Genomic DNA, 15,045 nt, shown 5'->3' on the forward strand with positions numbered 1-15,045 from the left:
ACTGAGGTCTCTGTACACAGAGGGAAGGGCAGTAAGACCCCCAACAGAGTTGGAGTCCCTTTCTGTTGCCTAGGTGATAGAAAGTTCTCTGAACCAAGCCTAAGCGTCCATAGAATCTATAAAGGAAAATGAAAAATGCCCAGCCAGTCAGAGCACCCAAGTCTACCTGGTGACCACAAGGGTTGATCAATTCCATAGCCAGGCATTGTCTTTAAAGCCCTGGTCCCTAGCAGTCTACAGAGTGGCTTGGCAGCCTGGAGTGAGCTACAGGCCTGGCAGCGGCTTACCTCTGTGATCCGAGGGTTGGTGCATTTGCTGTTGGCTCCCGACAGTTCCAGCCACCGGCTCTCATGGGCAGGGCAGTGCTGGCGCAGGGTGCACTGGCCTGGACTCTGGCACCAGCCACACTCAAAATCTGGGTCAGCTTTGAGGCACAGCCCACAGCTCTCACGCATGGCCCCACACTTGTATAGGTAAACTGTGGAAGACAGGGACAAGAGGCACTTTGGGATGGGGAGGGGCTGAGAATGGCTACAGGGGAAACTGTGGGTCCCGATTTGGTCTCAGCCATCTTTCCATCAAGCTCCTGTCCCTCTGTCCCACCCCTGGGAGCCACCACAGTGCAGAACCTGGGTCCAGAATGGCAGGGAAACGCGAATGGAGAAGAGCTAGGTCTGTGAAGGAAAGACTCAAAGCCCAAGGGAGATTGATGGGTGCTGGGAGGTAGGGATGAGAGGACGACCCAAGAAGGCAGCACTGCTCTGCTTTCTCCTTCTCTCCCCTGCCCCACTCCCACTCCTCATGCCTTTTCTACCAGCCTTAGCCTCTTCACACCTTTATTCTGAGCCGGGTTGTCAATGTTGAAGTGCCCATTCCACACGACTGTCAGCTCCACGGGCAGGTTGTTGATCTCCATCCCTTCATAGGAATACTGCAACCAGATTGGGGGCGGGGGTGAGGAAAGGGCAAAAAAAAATATTACAGAGATCTCTATGGAGACCCGAGCGCTTAGCCCAGGGCCCCATAGAGCACACAGGATTCAGGACTAGCCATGGCTGTGCATATGTGTATATCCTTGAATACAGACACATGTACATGGTCAGATGGAGGTGATGAAGGCAGGGAAGAGGATGCTGACTCAGAGATGCCAGGTACAGTATGAAGGCTCTGTGTGTGGCAGCCCCTGCTCTGCTTCCACTGCAGTTACTGGTCATTGACGAGAAGGGCAGTGAGCAGAGGAAACCTAGCTTGCCATGGGCATCAGTGCTAATCAATACCTGGTGCATTATTATTATTATTATTATTATTATTATTATTATACCAGCAGACTTCCCTGTCACAGTGGGTAGGACAAAGGAATGGAACTGTGACATGTGTTTCTGTACAGGAGGGGCTAAGGACTGGCATTTTGCTGGTTAGAAGTTAGACTTGCAAATCCAATGGGCTCTCTCAGCCCAGAGTCAAGGGTTGGAGGGTCTGAACTTCTGTGGCTGTGGGTGGATCTCAAGGGAGATGGTAGGAAGTGTCCCTACTCCAAGATGGCTGTAGCACTTCCAGTGATCAGGAGGGGAAATGAGCCACAGACCCTGGACATCCCGGCCTGGCGAGAACTTCTGGGGCTGGAATCCAAGCCCCTGTCACTGGGCAAGGAGTAGATCTGTTGCTTGTTGTAGCAGCTTCTAAAGCCTAGAGAATTATCCCCCCCCCCCCCGCAGGCCTTGAGTTACAGAATAAACTACACGGTGAGTGTGCTGGGGGTTCTATAACAAGCAGTGTGTGTTGTCAGGCCTCTTCAGGTTTAATTCTAACATTCAAACGTTTTAACTTCCCTCTTCCCAGCAACAAAAACCCAGCTCAGCCAGAAACACTGGCATTTCTCGGAACCACAGGGAGATGCTCCCAGCACTCTGTTGACCCTCTCACTCAGCAGATCTGTGACTGACACCTGCTGGGTACAGAGGAGAAAGCAAAGGCTCCTTGCCCCAAAGAAATGACAGCAGAGGCTTTGGTTCAGTATGGCTGTGACCCCCAAATCTGAGAAATATATTGAAGAGCCCCCATTAGTTACCTGAAACTTCAGAGAGCATCTAACTCTATGCTGTTTTTATTTTGCACATGCACACCAATGATGTAGGCATAATTAAGGCACAGTAAAAATAACAAATAAATAAAATACAATAAAAAAGTAGAACAATTACAACACACCGTAAAGTCACACGCATATTCCCCCTTTCCTCCTCGCTATCAAACTGGTAACTTTGTATCTGTTGACATGGTAACCAAAAGCTTGCACAGTGGCCTATATGCCTTTAACCCAGCCAGAAGTAGGAGGATCTCTGTAAACTTGAGGCCAGCCTGGTATACACAGTGGGTTTCAGGCCAGCCAAGGTTACTTTGTCTCAATAAGCTAACAAAACCAACATGATAACCCAGTTGTTTACTAAGTAATCAACAGTCAGGTAGCATATATGGGATAGATACAGGAGACAAAGACTTGGCTCATTTCTGCTATGCAGGAAAAAAGGGGGAGGAGTCAATTCCATTTTAAAACTATTTCTGGGATTTTTCCATTTAATGATTTTTGGTTGTGGCTGGCAATGGGTTACGATGAAAAGTAAAATTATAGGCAGGGGGAGGCAACTACCCAGGGACTGAGCTATGTGTTAGTCAGGCTGGGTTTTGTTTAGCAGGTTCTCCTGAAATTGGAACATTGCTTTCTGCAGGGAAGCTGTTTAATCAGGAAGGTAATCAACTCAAAACAGCACCAGGAAGTACCTGAAAGTAACAAGATTCATTTGGCCCCTTCCTCTCAGAGTAAGCAATAAAGTTGCAAAGAAGATTCTCAGACTAGACAAACTGCTAAGACTCCAAAACCACAGCAGTTGCCTGGAAGAATCAGAGACTGACAGACCTGCCTGAAAGAAATCAAGACCAACCTCATACATCTGGAAAAGACACTCTCCAACCTGTTGAGCTAACTGCAGGCTGTGCAATGGGCTCCAGGTTTCCAGCTATGTGAGCTGTCACCCAGGAGTGAGCTTTGGTAATTCAGCTGCCTTTGAGTCATTTCTGCTCCTGGGAGTAACCCCTCGCCCATACTCCTGTAAGTAACACCAATAAATCCAGTGGGTTCACCAAATTGGACTTTAGTGGTATCCATATATTGGTCTGTCATGGAGTCCCTATTTTGGATAAGGAGACATGTATGTTGCTATTTCTCCAGGAAATTTTTTCACACAGCACTGGGTCACCCCAAATTATGTCACTCCAGCCCCTGGGAGTGAACATTAGAACGAGGAGTGAGGTGCAAAACCTAGGACCCTAACCCACAAATGGCTAATCCCACTATCTGGAGATGGACATGTTTGGAAAGAGGTTTCCCGTGGCTCTTGTAATGACCACAAATTAAGAATCCTGCCAGAAGTAGGGAGTCAGGGGCTGCCCAGAAGAGGGAGGATTCTGTAAAGGAAGGTGCCCTCCTTTATGTGAAAGAGAGCAGTGGGGCTCTGGCTGACCTCTTTCCTGGTCCCATTCTTCTTCTTTGCAGGTCTATAGACCCCAATGAATGAGGTGACTAAAGGTGGCCATCTGATCTGGTCTACCAACTGAACACCTGGCAGCACTGGCCATCCGGACACTTGGATTTGGAAGGGTGCTGGTGTGGCTAAGTCAGGCTTGAAGCCCAGATTCTATCCTTCAAGGCCACGCTAGCCAGGACCCAGTGTGGGAACAGCACATGTTGACTAGAATGGAGTTCGCCTGATGTCGATGAAGTCTTCAGGCCCCTTTCCAGATGGTTCTGAAATGGCCCAGGAAGGAAGACGAGAAATTCTTACTATACATGTGTGTGATTGTTTCTGTGTGCAAACATGATTACATGTTCTCTCTCTCTCTCTCTCTCTCTCTCTCTCTCTCTCTCTCTCTCTCTCACACACACACACACACACACACCCAGAGTGGCACATGAGTTTGAGCAAATGACTCAAGTTTTGGGTCTCTCATTTGGAAAGTGAGAATTAAGAAACGGCCCACACCTTTGATGATTACCACGTGGCCTGAAGATAATACACACAGCTCTGAGCACAGCGTCTGTCACCTGCTCTAAGCCCCAAAAGAGTATTGTGTGTTTTAATCTGCGTGTATACACCTGGGGATGGAACTCTATTTGTGCTGCCTGTGTTTATGTTTATGGAGAATAATAATAGCAGCCATGAACTGAGTGTTTGCATGCCAGACACTTGGTACATATGGAGCTGTATGCATTTGAGGATGCTCATGTGTTCTGGTGCGTGCACACATCTATGTGCGCTTTCCTTTTGAAGAAAATTAAAAGACAAGAGGCTATGGGGGATCAAATATGCTGGGCAGTGCTTTTCCTTTCTCCTATTTTCTGAGGTTGCAACTGGGAAATACTGCAGACATCATTAACCCAGGTGCCCCCACCAGCCCTGAGCCTCTAGGGAAGTCACCATGTTCTGGATGTCTGCCCTCTCTAGATGACCTGCATCTATATGGGGCACACAGGGCACAGTAGGAGCTCTCCGTGTGTCCCGAAGCTGGGCAGCTTGGACTTCGGGCTCCCATCCCCCTGACTTCCCTCACTCTGCCCCACTTAGCATTTATATAGTTCTCTGTAATCAGCAGGCAGTTTGTCTGTGCAAAGTTCAGGGCTGCACAGGACACAGAATGCAGGGACCGGAGGTTACAGGCTCCTGAAGGTCAGGAGGTTAAGTGTCTCAATCAAGGCTGGCATACTGCAATCCCTCTAGTCAATGACTTCTCCATCACCTTGGGGGCACATGACCCCCAGCTTCCTCTCCTTGTAAGGCAGAGAAGACCTCTGCATGGAGTTATTCCTGCCTCTGAGCACTCCCTTGTCCTGAGTGCTACAAGATGCTGCCAGAGAGTTCTGCTATTTGAATGAACAAGCAGAAAACCACAAGAGCACACCAGGAGTTGGTTGGGGCTCTGTGTCTATTTCCAGGGCTCTGGCCGGCTTCATGGCCTCTTTCCCTCTTCGACCAGCACTGCAGTGGGCCGGTGCCCTTTGCAGCCCACTCATGCTCGTGACCGCCAGCCTGAGAGGAGGTGGCAGGCTCTATTATTAGCAGCACTTGACATTTTCCTGGAGCCTTGGTCTAAAGTAGGCCAAGCATCCCCACAGTGGCTCCCTCAGTGGCTGCCTGTAACCAGCCCCCTTGCTCCTTCCCCTGTCCCCAGGAGCTATAGCCACTGGCACTCTCTAAAGAGTGGGTCTGGAAGTGATCCCATCTGCATACTGAGGCCAAAGGCATGCCCACTTGAGCGGACTTGTTTTTCAGGGTCCCCCTCTTTCTCTGCTCTTCTCTGATACCTTTGTCACTGATCTGCCAGCTGGACTCACTCTCTTTCCCCATCCCAGGTTACTTAAGAGATCACGACAAACAATCCCTTCTACACACTGCCCGGAAGTTGCCCATCACAGGTGGTTTCAGGGACAGCACAAAGCTTGGAATATAATAGTTCTATGGCTGGGGTTTGCTCAACTTTTCAGTTTCAGAGTCCCCTCTGTTAACAGAATCCAGAAGATTAATCAGATTCCCCTCTGTTAATCAGAAGCCAGCTCTGCTTTTGTGACTCTGGGTTTGCCCAGATTAAGAAGGTTACTTGGCATCCTGGCTGAGATCCACATTACCCTGGGATCTACCTGAGACTGCCTCTCAGTCTTCCCCAAATAGGGGCTCCTAGAGAAAGTCAGGCTGAGCCCTCCTGAAGGGTGCGGCCCCAGGGGGTCTAGTTGGGACAGGTGATTCCTCTTGAATCTATTTTGAAGTTATACCTCCTGCTGTCTCAGTGCCTTGGGAGACTTAAAACTCTCCTATCACTATAGTTGAGTGAAAAAGGTCACATGGGCAGAGCTGGCTGAGGGGCCCAGAACTGTCCGTGGTCGCTGGTCAGAACTTTGACCTCTGGATCCAGCCAGTCACAAGGCTCCACATCGTCTAGAAGCTGACATAGAAGTGCCTGGGACCTAGCACTCTGAAGTGCAGAGGCCTAGGCTTGCAGCAAAATCATAGGTAACCATGGGGTTTGAAGAAGTGGATTTCCAGACGAGAGGGTTCCCATGGGGCGCTGCGTTCTTTTTGAGACCTTAAACGCCGAACTCAGAATCAGATGAGACAGATACCTACCCTGTCCTGTCCCCACTCACGCTAGCACCAAGTGCCTAAACAAGAAGGGACAATCCTGGCCTGGCCCTTTGTGTCCTTTCTCTTGGGTAATTCTAGTGTCCCCCTCATATCCAGAGAGTCTCCTGTGACTACCGAGGGCTCACTGGCAAGTGGCCCTTCCACTATGGTTGCTGAGGACACGGCAATCCAGGCTGCTTCTGACTCATCACCGAGGAGGATGAGCAGCTGGTCTAAATCAGCTTCTTGGAAGGTCAGTTAGTCTCCATGGCACAAAGAAAGTTTATAGGGGGCTTATGGGATCAGGTTAGGCTAAGCATGGGGGTCCCAGGAGCATCTTATGACATTGTGACCCTCTTTCTATGACCAAGGTCATAGACTGTCTCCTCACTGCAGACATTTTCCCACGCCCTGCAGCAGCTTCTCCCAGGAAGAGAGGAGGTTTTCCCCAAGGTTTAAAATTTCACTGCATCTGCAGAGGCCAGTGGGGGACCCTGGCTACTCCTCCCCACTAGTGCCTTCTTGTCTCGGGGGGAGAATTACTTGAGCCAAACCCTTGAGGTGACTTGCTTGACCGTGGAGGTTGTGAGGAAGTAGTTAATATCTCCTGTGCTTGCAGGTTTAGAACACTGCAGAAATCCGAAGACTAGTCTGGCTGCCCAGAGATGAAACAGGAGAGGAAGCTGTGGGGACAGGTCAGCCCCGGCATTGCTGAGTGACACAGGACAAGAATGTGGGCTTTCTGAACCCCATTTCTTCCTGGACTACTTCCTGCAGGAAAAGTAGAGGTGTTCCCATGCAGCCCTTTGTGGGGGACTCTTTAGGCCCTGAGTTATTCTCTCAAATAAAGTGTTTTCCTACTCAATAGCAGCAAGATGAGTGACTGGAAGATAGCGTGACACAGGAGGGGACCCCAAAGCCAGCCAGCCCCACTATTCACCACTATGTGACCTTGAGTAAGCCAATCCCTTTGAGCAGGGGTAGGGTGCCCAGAGCAAATGGAGCTTCAGCTCCAACGTCTGCACTTGCCCTCAGGTGCCCTGCTAAGACTTGCCCACAAATCTAATTTCATGCTTCTTACGTTTCAACCCTAAAGAAGGTACCCAAATTACATCCATCTCAGCTCTCCAAGCATAAATCTGAGCCTCCCAACCTGGGGCGTTCATGTTCTTTCCCTCTCTCTCCTCTTCTTCCGCCTTGCTCTCATTTTTCTCTATTTTCTTTCTTTCTTTCTTTCTTTCTTTCTTTCTTTCTTTCTTTCTTTCTTTCCTTCCTTCCTTCCTTCCTTCCTTCCTTCTTTCTTTCTTTCTTTCTTTCCTTTTTTTTGAGACAGGGTCTCATTCCATTGCCCACATTAGACTCAGACTTGTGGTGATCCTCCTGCACCAACCTCCCAAATGCTGAGACTATACGAATAAGCCACCACCATAACTGCCTTCTGTCTTCTCTTCTGTGCAGTGAAGGACTGCACAGCTTTTCCTTGTTGGAGAGCACTGTAACTCTGTAAGTCCTTATACCAACATTAGCTGCTCTCAGGGTGAAGAGAAGGGAGCAGCGTCAAGGATGGAGGGCAACATGAGAAGGAAAGGGTTAGGCTGGGAGGAAAGAGGAACAGCATCAGGAACACCGAGCTCCTTAGGGATCCAGTGGACAGTTGCTGGCAGCCTGGGGACTACTGACCCTCATTGGCAGAACTTGATCTTAACTATGGAGATTGTAAACTCTGGGCAGGGGCCAGCTGGCCCAAGTCAACTCCCACCCCGTCAGTGGTGCTCCATGGTGACACTTCGTGTGTGGTCTGCTAAGATACAGCTTTTCTGTAACTTTAAAGGCAGTGGCGGGCTTCTGTGGGCTCCAGTGAAACACTCAGGTCAGGCTAGGTGAGAAGAAAGGGCCTAAGACTTCTAGAGCAGACTTTGAGAAGGAGGAAGTTCAGCTTTCTGTAGCTACATCTGCCTTGAAACAGGGCTCTGGACCCCTACATGGGCCCGACACTACATCTTGTGTAGGTGACCCTCATCACACCATGGCTGCAATCAGAGTCCGCAACTGGTGGACATTATGGTTGCTCTAGAACCCATCCTACCACGGGTCCAGGGACTGGATTGGACAAGCAGAGCAGGAGTAGGGGAAGGATTCAGGTGAGTAGGGAGCCCAGCAGGGCTGAGCTGATGGGGCTCACAGAGGCCCATAGTAATGGAGCCAGCAGGGTGACTCACAGAGGTATTCTGGCACTGCACACTGGAGCTGTTGAAGCGCAGGGCAGGAACCCGCTGCTCGGTGTCCTGGATGTTCAAGATACATTCGTAGCCTCGCTGTCCAGACTGAGGCTGTGGGAGGTTCTTGGCCTTCAGAGTGATGGGCTTGATCACCTCTACTGGAACCAGGATCTTGTCCACTCGCAGTAGCTGGGGGCAGTCCTGGGGACACAAGGCATGGCTCAGTTTGGGCATGTGGGAAACCAAAAAGACAGTGACTGCTACAAGTATTACATAGATGTTGGTCTTTGCTCTGGCCTATCCCCAGAGGATGGCATGCCCATCCTCAGACAGCAGGGAAGGAGTAAGGGTAAGAAGTCTCAAATCTTAGTGTTACCATTTTGAGGCCACTCCTAATGGAGTCTATCCTTGGCCAGTTCATGTTAATTTTAGTACCAGTTTATACCCCAGATCTCCAGCAGGTCTGTGGGCCCCTCCTAATTCCTTTCCTTCCTTGGCAGAGAATGACCCTGCTGCCTGGGCATCCTGCTCCTCTGGGGACTCATGGCATCTTTGCCTGCCAAGTTCCAGGCAGCCAGGAGTTAGGACAGATGGACCATATGGGAAGCTACACACGGAGGCAGCAGCCTGGGCCTCAGCTTGGCCCATAGAACTCAAATCTGGAACACAGCTGGGAACCCAAGGGGGCCTCTAGTATGTGGGCTGAAGCGGCATTAGGTGATGTTCTGGAATAGAATTTGGTGGGCTCCTCAAGCTAGAAGTTTCAGACGAAGCTCTGCTCCCCCCCCCCCCCCCCCCCCCCCCCGCCCCACCACCCCCCCCCCCCCCCCCCCCCCCCCCCCCCGAGCAGATACGCAGTGCTGATCTTTGATGCCTGCAATAGCACTGTTAACCACACAAACACAGAGGGGCTTTGCCAGGGAAGAAATGAATCACCGTGTCCCTTTCTTTGGAAACAAGCAGCACTAACTTGAGAGGCCAGAATGAGCTTGGAGGATAATGGAGTCTAAAGACGGGATGGCTGCTCTGGGCTTTGTGCCAGGAAGTACCATCATCCCCCCTTCCCCCAGGTTCCACCCTCTCTCTGGGCACTGTCACACCAGATGACCTTTGAACAAGCTGACTGTAGAAAGCACGGCACCCATGCCCTTCCTGGGGATGCTGATACACAGTCTCACTGCTGAGTCTCAGCTGAGGCTGCTGTTCCTCTCCCCAGTACAGGTCTTCTTCATGCGGTGATATTGATTAAAGAAACCATGGGGGAGGCGTATTAGAGGTGTCTTATAGGTAACTGGAGGCTGTCTCTCAAAGCAAATGAGCCGCTGGCTCCCTATGTCACCGAGAGCTGCGCTAGGATAACACTGAGCTTCTGGTCCACCCTAGCACACCCCTGCGCTGAGCTTCAACATCCCTTTGTCCATTAGACAGGACTTGGATATTGTCCTATTGGATACTGGATAGGACTTGTGCATTTGAGAACAGATCAAAAGAGGACAGCACATGGGGTAATTCCATCCCTTAGGTGTCGCCCAGAACACTGAAAATAGGGACTTAAAGAGATCCCTGTAGGCTACATTCACAGTAGCATCAGCCACAACGGCTGAGAGGCAGAGACACCGTAAGTGCCCATAGATGAATGCATGACAGAATTTTTAAAAATATATAAGTCATACGTACACAAGGGAGAAGTATACAGCCTTAAATAGTGTGAAAATTCTGACCCACACAACCATATGGCTAAACACTGAGAACATTGGCCATGTGAAATAAGCTGGCCCCACAGTGACAAACTCTACATGATTCCATGTGCACAGGGCAGCTAGAGTAGAGATATTTCAAGACAGAAAGGCAAATGGTGATGGACAATAAGGGGAGATGGGCTGTTATTCCATGGGGAGCGCTTAGCTGGGGACGGTGGGGGTGGTTATACATAGTGTATATGCACTCAACTGAACTCTCAAAATATGTGAGGATAGTGTTGCTTTCATTATATATTTCACAAGCATTAAGATCAACCAACCAAAACTCCTAAAACATAAAGGAGTGCTGAGGTCTCAGGGCAGCAGGGGAGTGAAGGAAGGACCTAGCACAGTCTTCATCTTCCTCCTACAGGAAGTTTCAAAGTTTTGAAGAGATGGGTATCTTGGAACTAGGAGATGCCCTCACAAGGAGTCTTAGAGGCTCCATTCCTGCACACCCCTGCATCTATCTATCTGATCCCCCATGCTCTGACAAGATGCCAATATAGCATACATAGGCAAGAGGGATGGTTCCATGAAGAGGTTGATGCTTGGGCTGAATAGGGAGGTGTGTGGGCGCTAACAGTTCCATGATAATGGGGAGTCACGAGCCAGTCCTTGGGTACTGCAGAGCCACCTCTGCTTGGGGCTAGGACTGCCTTCCCCCCAGGGAGCTGGACCTGAGATGCATGCGGTGAGAGAGCCAGGGAGTACTGGCACCTCTCCCCTCCACATCCCCAGCAAATGTTGCCACCCACAGTCAGGCCCAGGGAACCTGGAATTCCAGACTCCTCTGAACAACCTGACTGAGCTCTTCCTAATGGAGAAACTGAGTCAGGGAGAGGAAGAGGAATAACTCAGTGTTAGCAGATGGGTGGACAGCTGAAGAAGCCGACTTCTTGCATCCCCATCCTTCCTCCTGCTTTTGGAAGATCAGGTGCCACGGGCAGGACCTTCTTGGAATGGAATTGCTCAGTCAGTTGGAGCGGTGGGTTCCACGTGAGCTGGGCTGGAGGTCTGCCCTGTCCAGAGATGTCAAGAGCTAAAGCCTTTCTCACTTGTCCCCTGTAAGATTCTCACCAAAGCTTGTTAGGAGTGCTCTAATGAGTCCTGATTAGCAATGGCCCCATAAAGGCCTAGTTTGCATATAAAAAGGTTGGCAGTTCTGAAAGGAAGTTCATTAATAATAATTGGAGAGGCCCAGGGATGGGCTGGACACATCTTCCTCCAAGTAGTGCTGATGGTTGACCCCAGTGCCCCTGCTTAATTGAAATGTAAAATGGCAATTTTCCCCTCGGCAACAAGGCACGAAGAGGCCATCTCCAGCACCCTGCCCTTCCTCCCACCCGTCATGCCAGACTGACCTGCTGCCTGCTAAGATGCTAGGTGCAAAACCACCTACAGACTCAAAGCTCAATGGGAAATGTCAGAGGAAGTGCCACACTGCCCCCAGGACTTGAGTCTGAAGCCCTGTTTCCCAGCCCAGGGGCTTAGGAACGCTGACACCTTAGTCATCGACATTTGGGGTACTGGGAATTAAGTTATGGAGTCCACGCTTGCTTCAGCTGGTTTCAGAATCAATAAGAGTGCATTTGTCATTGGCTGGCTTAACTCCGGGGATGAGCAATCTTCTTCCAAATGTATGTTCTGAAGATTCTATGAGTTAACATGTGCACAGTGACTGACTCAGAGAGAAGCATCCAGCATCCAGCAAGTGTTTCCTCTTCCCGTGCCTCCCTCAGCTCAAGTTGGAGTCGGTCCCCCTTCTGTTTCCAGTTTCTACCTCCTGTCCATAAGACCGGTCTAGCCCACTCCCATCTCTCTGCCTTTTCCAGAATTATATTATCAGTTTTCAGCAGCATTTCCAAGCCTTCTAGACTTCATGTCTCTTGCTGGACCTGACTCATCTCAAGACCTTCAACTGCCTCAAGCATGGGAGAAACAGATAGGGAGGCACGTCCTCTATCCATGGCTCTCCTACTGGGGATCCTCTCTCTGAGATTGTTCTTCTGGTAGACTGGACTCTGGAACCTTGAAATGGGTTAGAATGGCATTGCTTTTGCTTGTATATTTTACTACCACTAAAACAACCAACCAACCAACAAACACAAAGGAGCGACAAAGTCTCAGGGTGGCAAGAGGAGCGGTGGTGAGGACCATAGCCTTGCTTCTCCTCTTAAGGAGATCCCGAGGCTCTAAAGAGATGGATCTCTGGAAACCATGATGTCCTCTTACAGGGAGTCTTAGTGGCCCCATCCCTGTACCCCACTGCATCTATCTGGTCCTGCATCTATCTATCAGGAGAAGTAGCATTCTGAAGTCACATTGCCACTTGTTCTAAGACAGAAGACCCATTAGGCAACCACAGGGCCAAATCCTCTCTTCACCCATAAAATGAAGACCCAGAGTGGACTAGATGATTTTTATGGTCCTGGATATTAAGGCATAATAAATCTAAAGTACGTATTTTGTGCTTTGCCCCTGGTTCGTGGCACAGAGCTTCTAAAACCCTGGAGTTTCCTGAATGATTATGGTGACAGGAACTTTCTGTTGTCCTCGATAAGCCCATTTCAACCATATTTAAGTTCAAGCCAGTGAAGAGCTCATCTGAGGATGGGGATTATTTGCTAGCCCAGTGTGGGATGAGAGGATCTTCCCAGATGCTGCAGAAGAGAAAGGAACTAAAGCTTGAGTTCAGTACCAGTGACCAGGGCAGAAGTGGGTAGTGGGAGAACCGTTCAAGTACAACATTGCAGATAAAATAGAACACACTTCTCCTCTGATCTTATGACTGTTCTGTGGAGTAAGCATGCTGGCTGCACTTCAAGAGGAGTCAATCAGTCATGTCTGCCTAAAGAGACTGCCGTAGGAACCCCACCCAAGGAGCTTAGGAGATGCTCACTCATGACAAGCACTTGCTGCTCTTGCAGAACACTGGAGTCTGGTTCCTAGCACCCACACCAGGCAGCTCTTAAACCTGGGTAAACTCCACCTTCAAAGGATCTGAAGCCCTCTTTCTGCTTCCTCTGCCATGTGCATGCCTCTGTGTATGTGCACACGTGCACATACACACACATAAACAAACAAACAAATAAATAATAAAGGAATCTCACATGAATGAATTCCCAGAACATCCTAGTTGGTGAGCAGGTGAAGGGCCTGAGAGGGTATCCCCATGAAGCAGGAATGAAGAGAGTGGGCCCCCTTCCCACAGACCTTGTACCCCACAGATTTCACTAGCAGTTCCTCTGCATCCTTTGTAGCATCCTTTCTAATAAACCAGGAAATGTAAATATATGTTTCTTTGAGAGCTGTGACCCCCTGCAACAAAGTATCACAGCGAGGAAGGGATTTAGGGAGCCCAAGTTACAGCCGGTTGGTCGGTCGGACGCACAGGTGACCATATCTAGTGACTTGTGACTGGCATCCTAAGTGGGGCTGAGCGTGTGAAACTGAGCCCTTAGACTTCTGGGTTCTGACACCAACTCCAGGTAGATAGTATCAGAACTGAAGCAAATTGTAGGTTTCTTATGAGGCGTCTGGGAAAGATGAGAGAACAGCTCAGCAAGGAGAAATGACCCATGTGATGTCATGAGTGTGACATAAGGAGAAGAAGAACGGTTTGCTGTCCTTTCGGTCCTAGCTCCATCATTAGCCCAATAGATGATCTGAGATTCATCTATAGAATCTTTTTGCAGCTCAATTTTCCCATCTCTGCACTAGGAATAACAACATCTTCTCAAAAACAATGGAGAACGAAGAATAATCACACACACACACACACATACACAAACATCATAATCAAATCTATTTCTTTACAGACTAACTTTAAAAAATCAATAACAAAAGTAGTATCTGCTCAACTAGTTTAAATGTGGTATTTCAAATGTCAATCAACGGAATGAACGATAAAACAGCAAGGGTGACAGGAGACTTTACATGGAAATATGGTTATTTATCAGCAGGGAAGTATTTTATTATTTTAGTCATTGGTATTTTCAGCCTGGTCACTCCTAGTCCTGGCTACTGGATCTGGTTGGCATCCTGTACTACTCTTGCAATTCTAGCTGATGTGGTAACTTGGTACAGTTGGGAATCAGTCCCTACCCCCCCATCCCTTCCCATGGGCGCTCTTGTTTTGTAACACAACTCATGCCATCATCCTGATATTTCAATGAAGACAACTCAAATAAGCGGTAACCCCAGCACTCACAAATGGTGAGTCAATATTTTCCTCTGCTCATCTTATTTCCAGCCACAGATGATTATCTAACCCCACACCGATTCCCTCCAAAACACACTGCCCTTCTCCTTTCAAAGCAGGCATTTCTTTGAACCGTCATTTGAAAGGGGCCAACTCCTGCAGAATGGAAAACACCTGAATTTGACAAGATTATGTGGAGACGTGAATGCATGCAATAAGCAGTCTCCCTCAGAGGCTGGTTCACCCTGTGGCTGCATTTTGCAGTTGTAAGAATAGACCAAAGATATGGCGGGACAATGGCTTGAGGCACAAGCAAATATTTAATAGCTTGAAATTCTGGAGGTGGGTCCAGATGACTCCGGGTCCACAGACGGGCCCTTTGTATATTGTGGTCTCCACTTCAGTACGCACAAATGAGGGCAGGGGTGCTGAGTGCAGGCAGCAAAGCCAATGTAGAAAGCGCTAGAGCTGCTTTTCCATCCCCTTGGTCCAGCTTGCCAGTGACTCCTTTGGCCAGAGGCTTGGCAGCGTATTTAAATAATTGAACAAGGACATAAAGAATGCTCCTGGGCTGGGAGAGAGAACACTGCCTTCAGGGCAGGGGCGGCCTGGGGCTGCCTGGGGCTAGGGGGACAGACTTGTAGATTTACAGCCCCTGGTGTATTTGCAAGATGAAAGCTCGGTTTCGAGCAGTTGTTACAGTGAAATTGGGAGAA

General features: G+C 49.3%; 1 protein-coding gene across 3 annotated transcripts in view; it reads right to left on the minus strand.

Annotated features, from left to right (window-relative positions):
* Positions 1-15,045, minus strand: part of Plxna4 (plexin A4) — a 450,745-nt gene that overhangs the window by 69,145 nt on the left and 366,555 nt on the right. For all 3 annotated transcript variants that reach the window (XM_050147953.1, XM_050147954.1, XM_050147955.1), the window contains 3 exons: positions 8,387-8,587; positions 835-931; positions 288-478 (listed from right to left, as the gene is read on the minus strand). In XM_050147953.1, the coding sequence (XP_050003910.1) occupies positions 288-478; positions 835-931; positions 8,387-8,587 (489 nt within the window). The remainder of the gene's footprint in view (positions 1-287; positions 479-834; positions 932-8,386; positions 8,588-15,045) is intronic.

The sequence above is a fragment of the Alexandromys fortis genome, unplaced genomic scaffold, assembly GCF_014885135.2.
Source record: "Alexandromys fortis isolate MF-2015 unplaced genomic scaffold, M_Fortis_MF-2015_v1.1 scaffold_57, whole genome shotgun sequence".
NCBI lineage: Eukaryota > Metazoa > Chordata > Mammalia > Rodentia > Cricetidae > Alexandromys > Alexandromys fortis.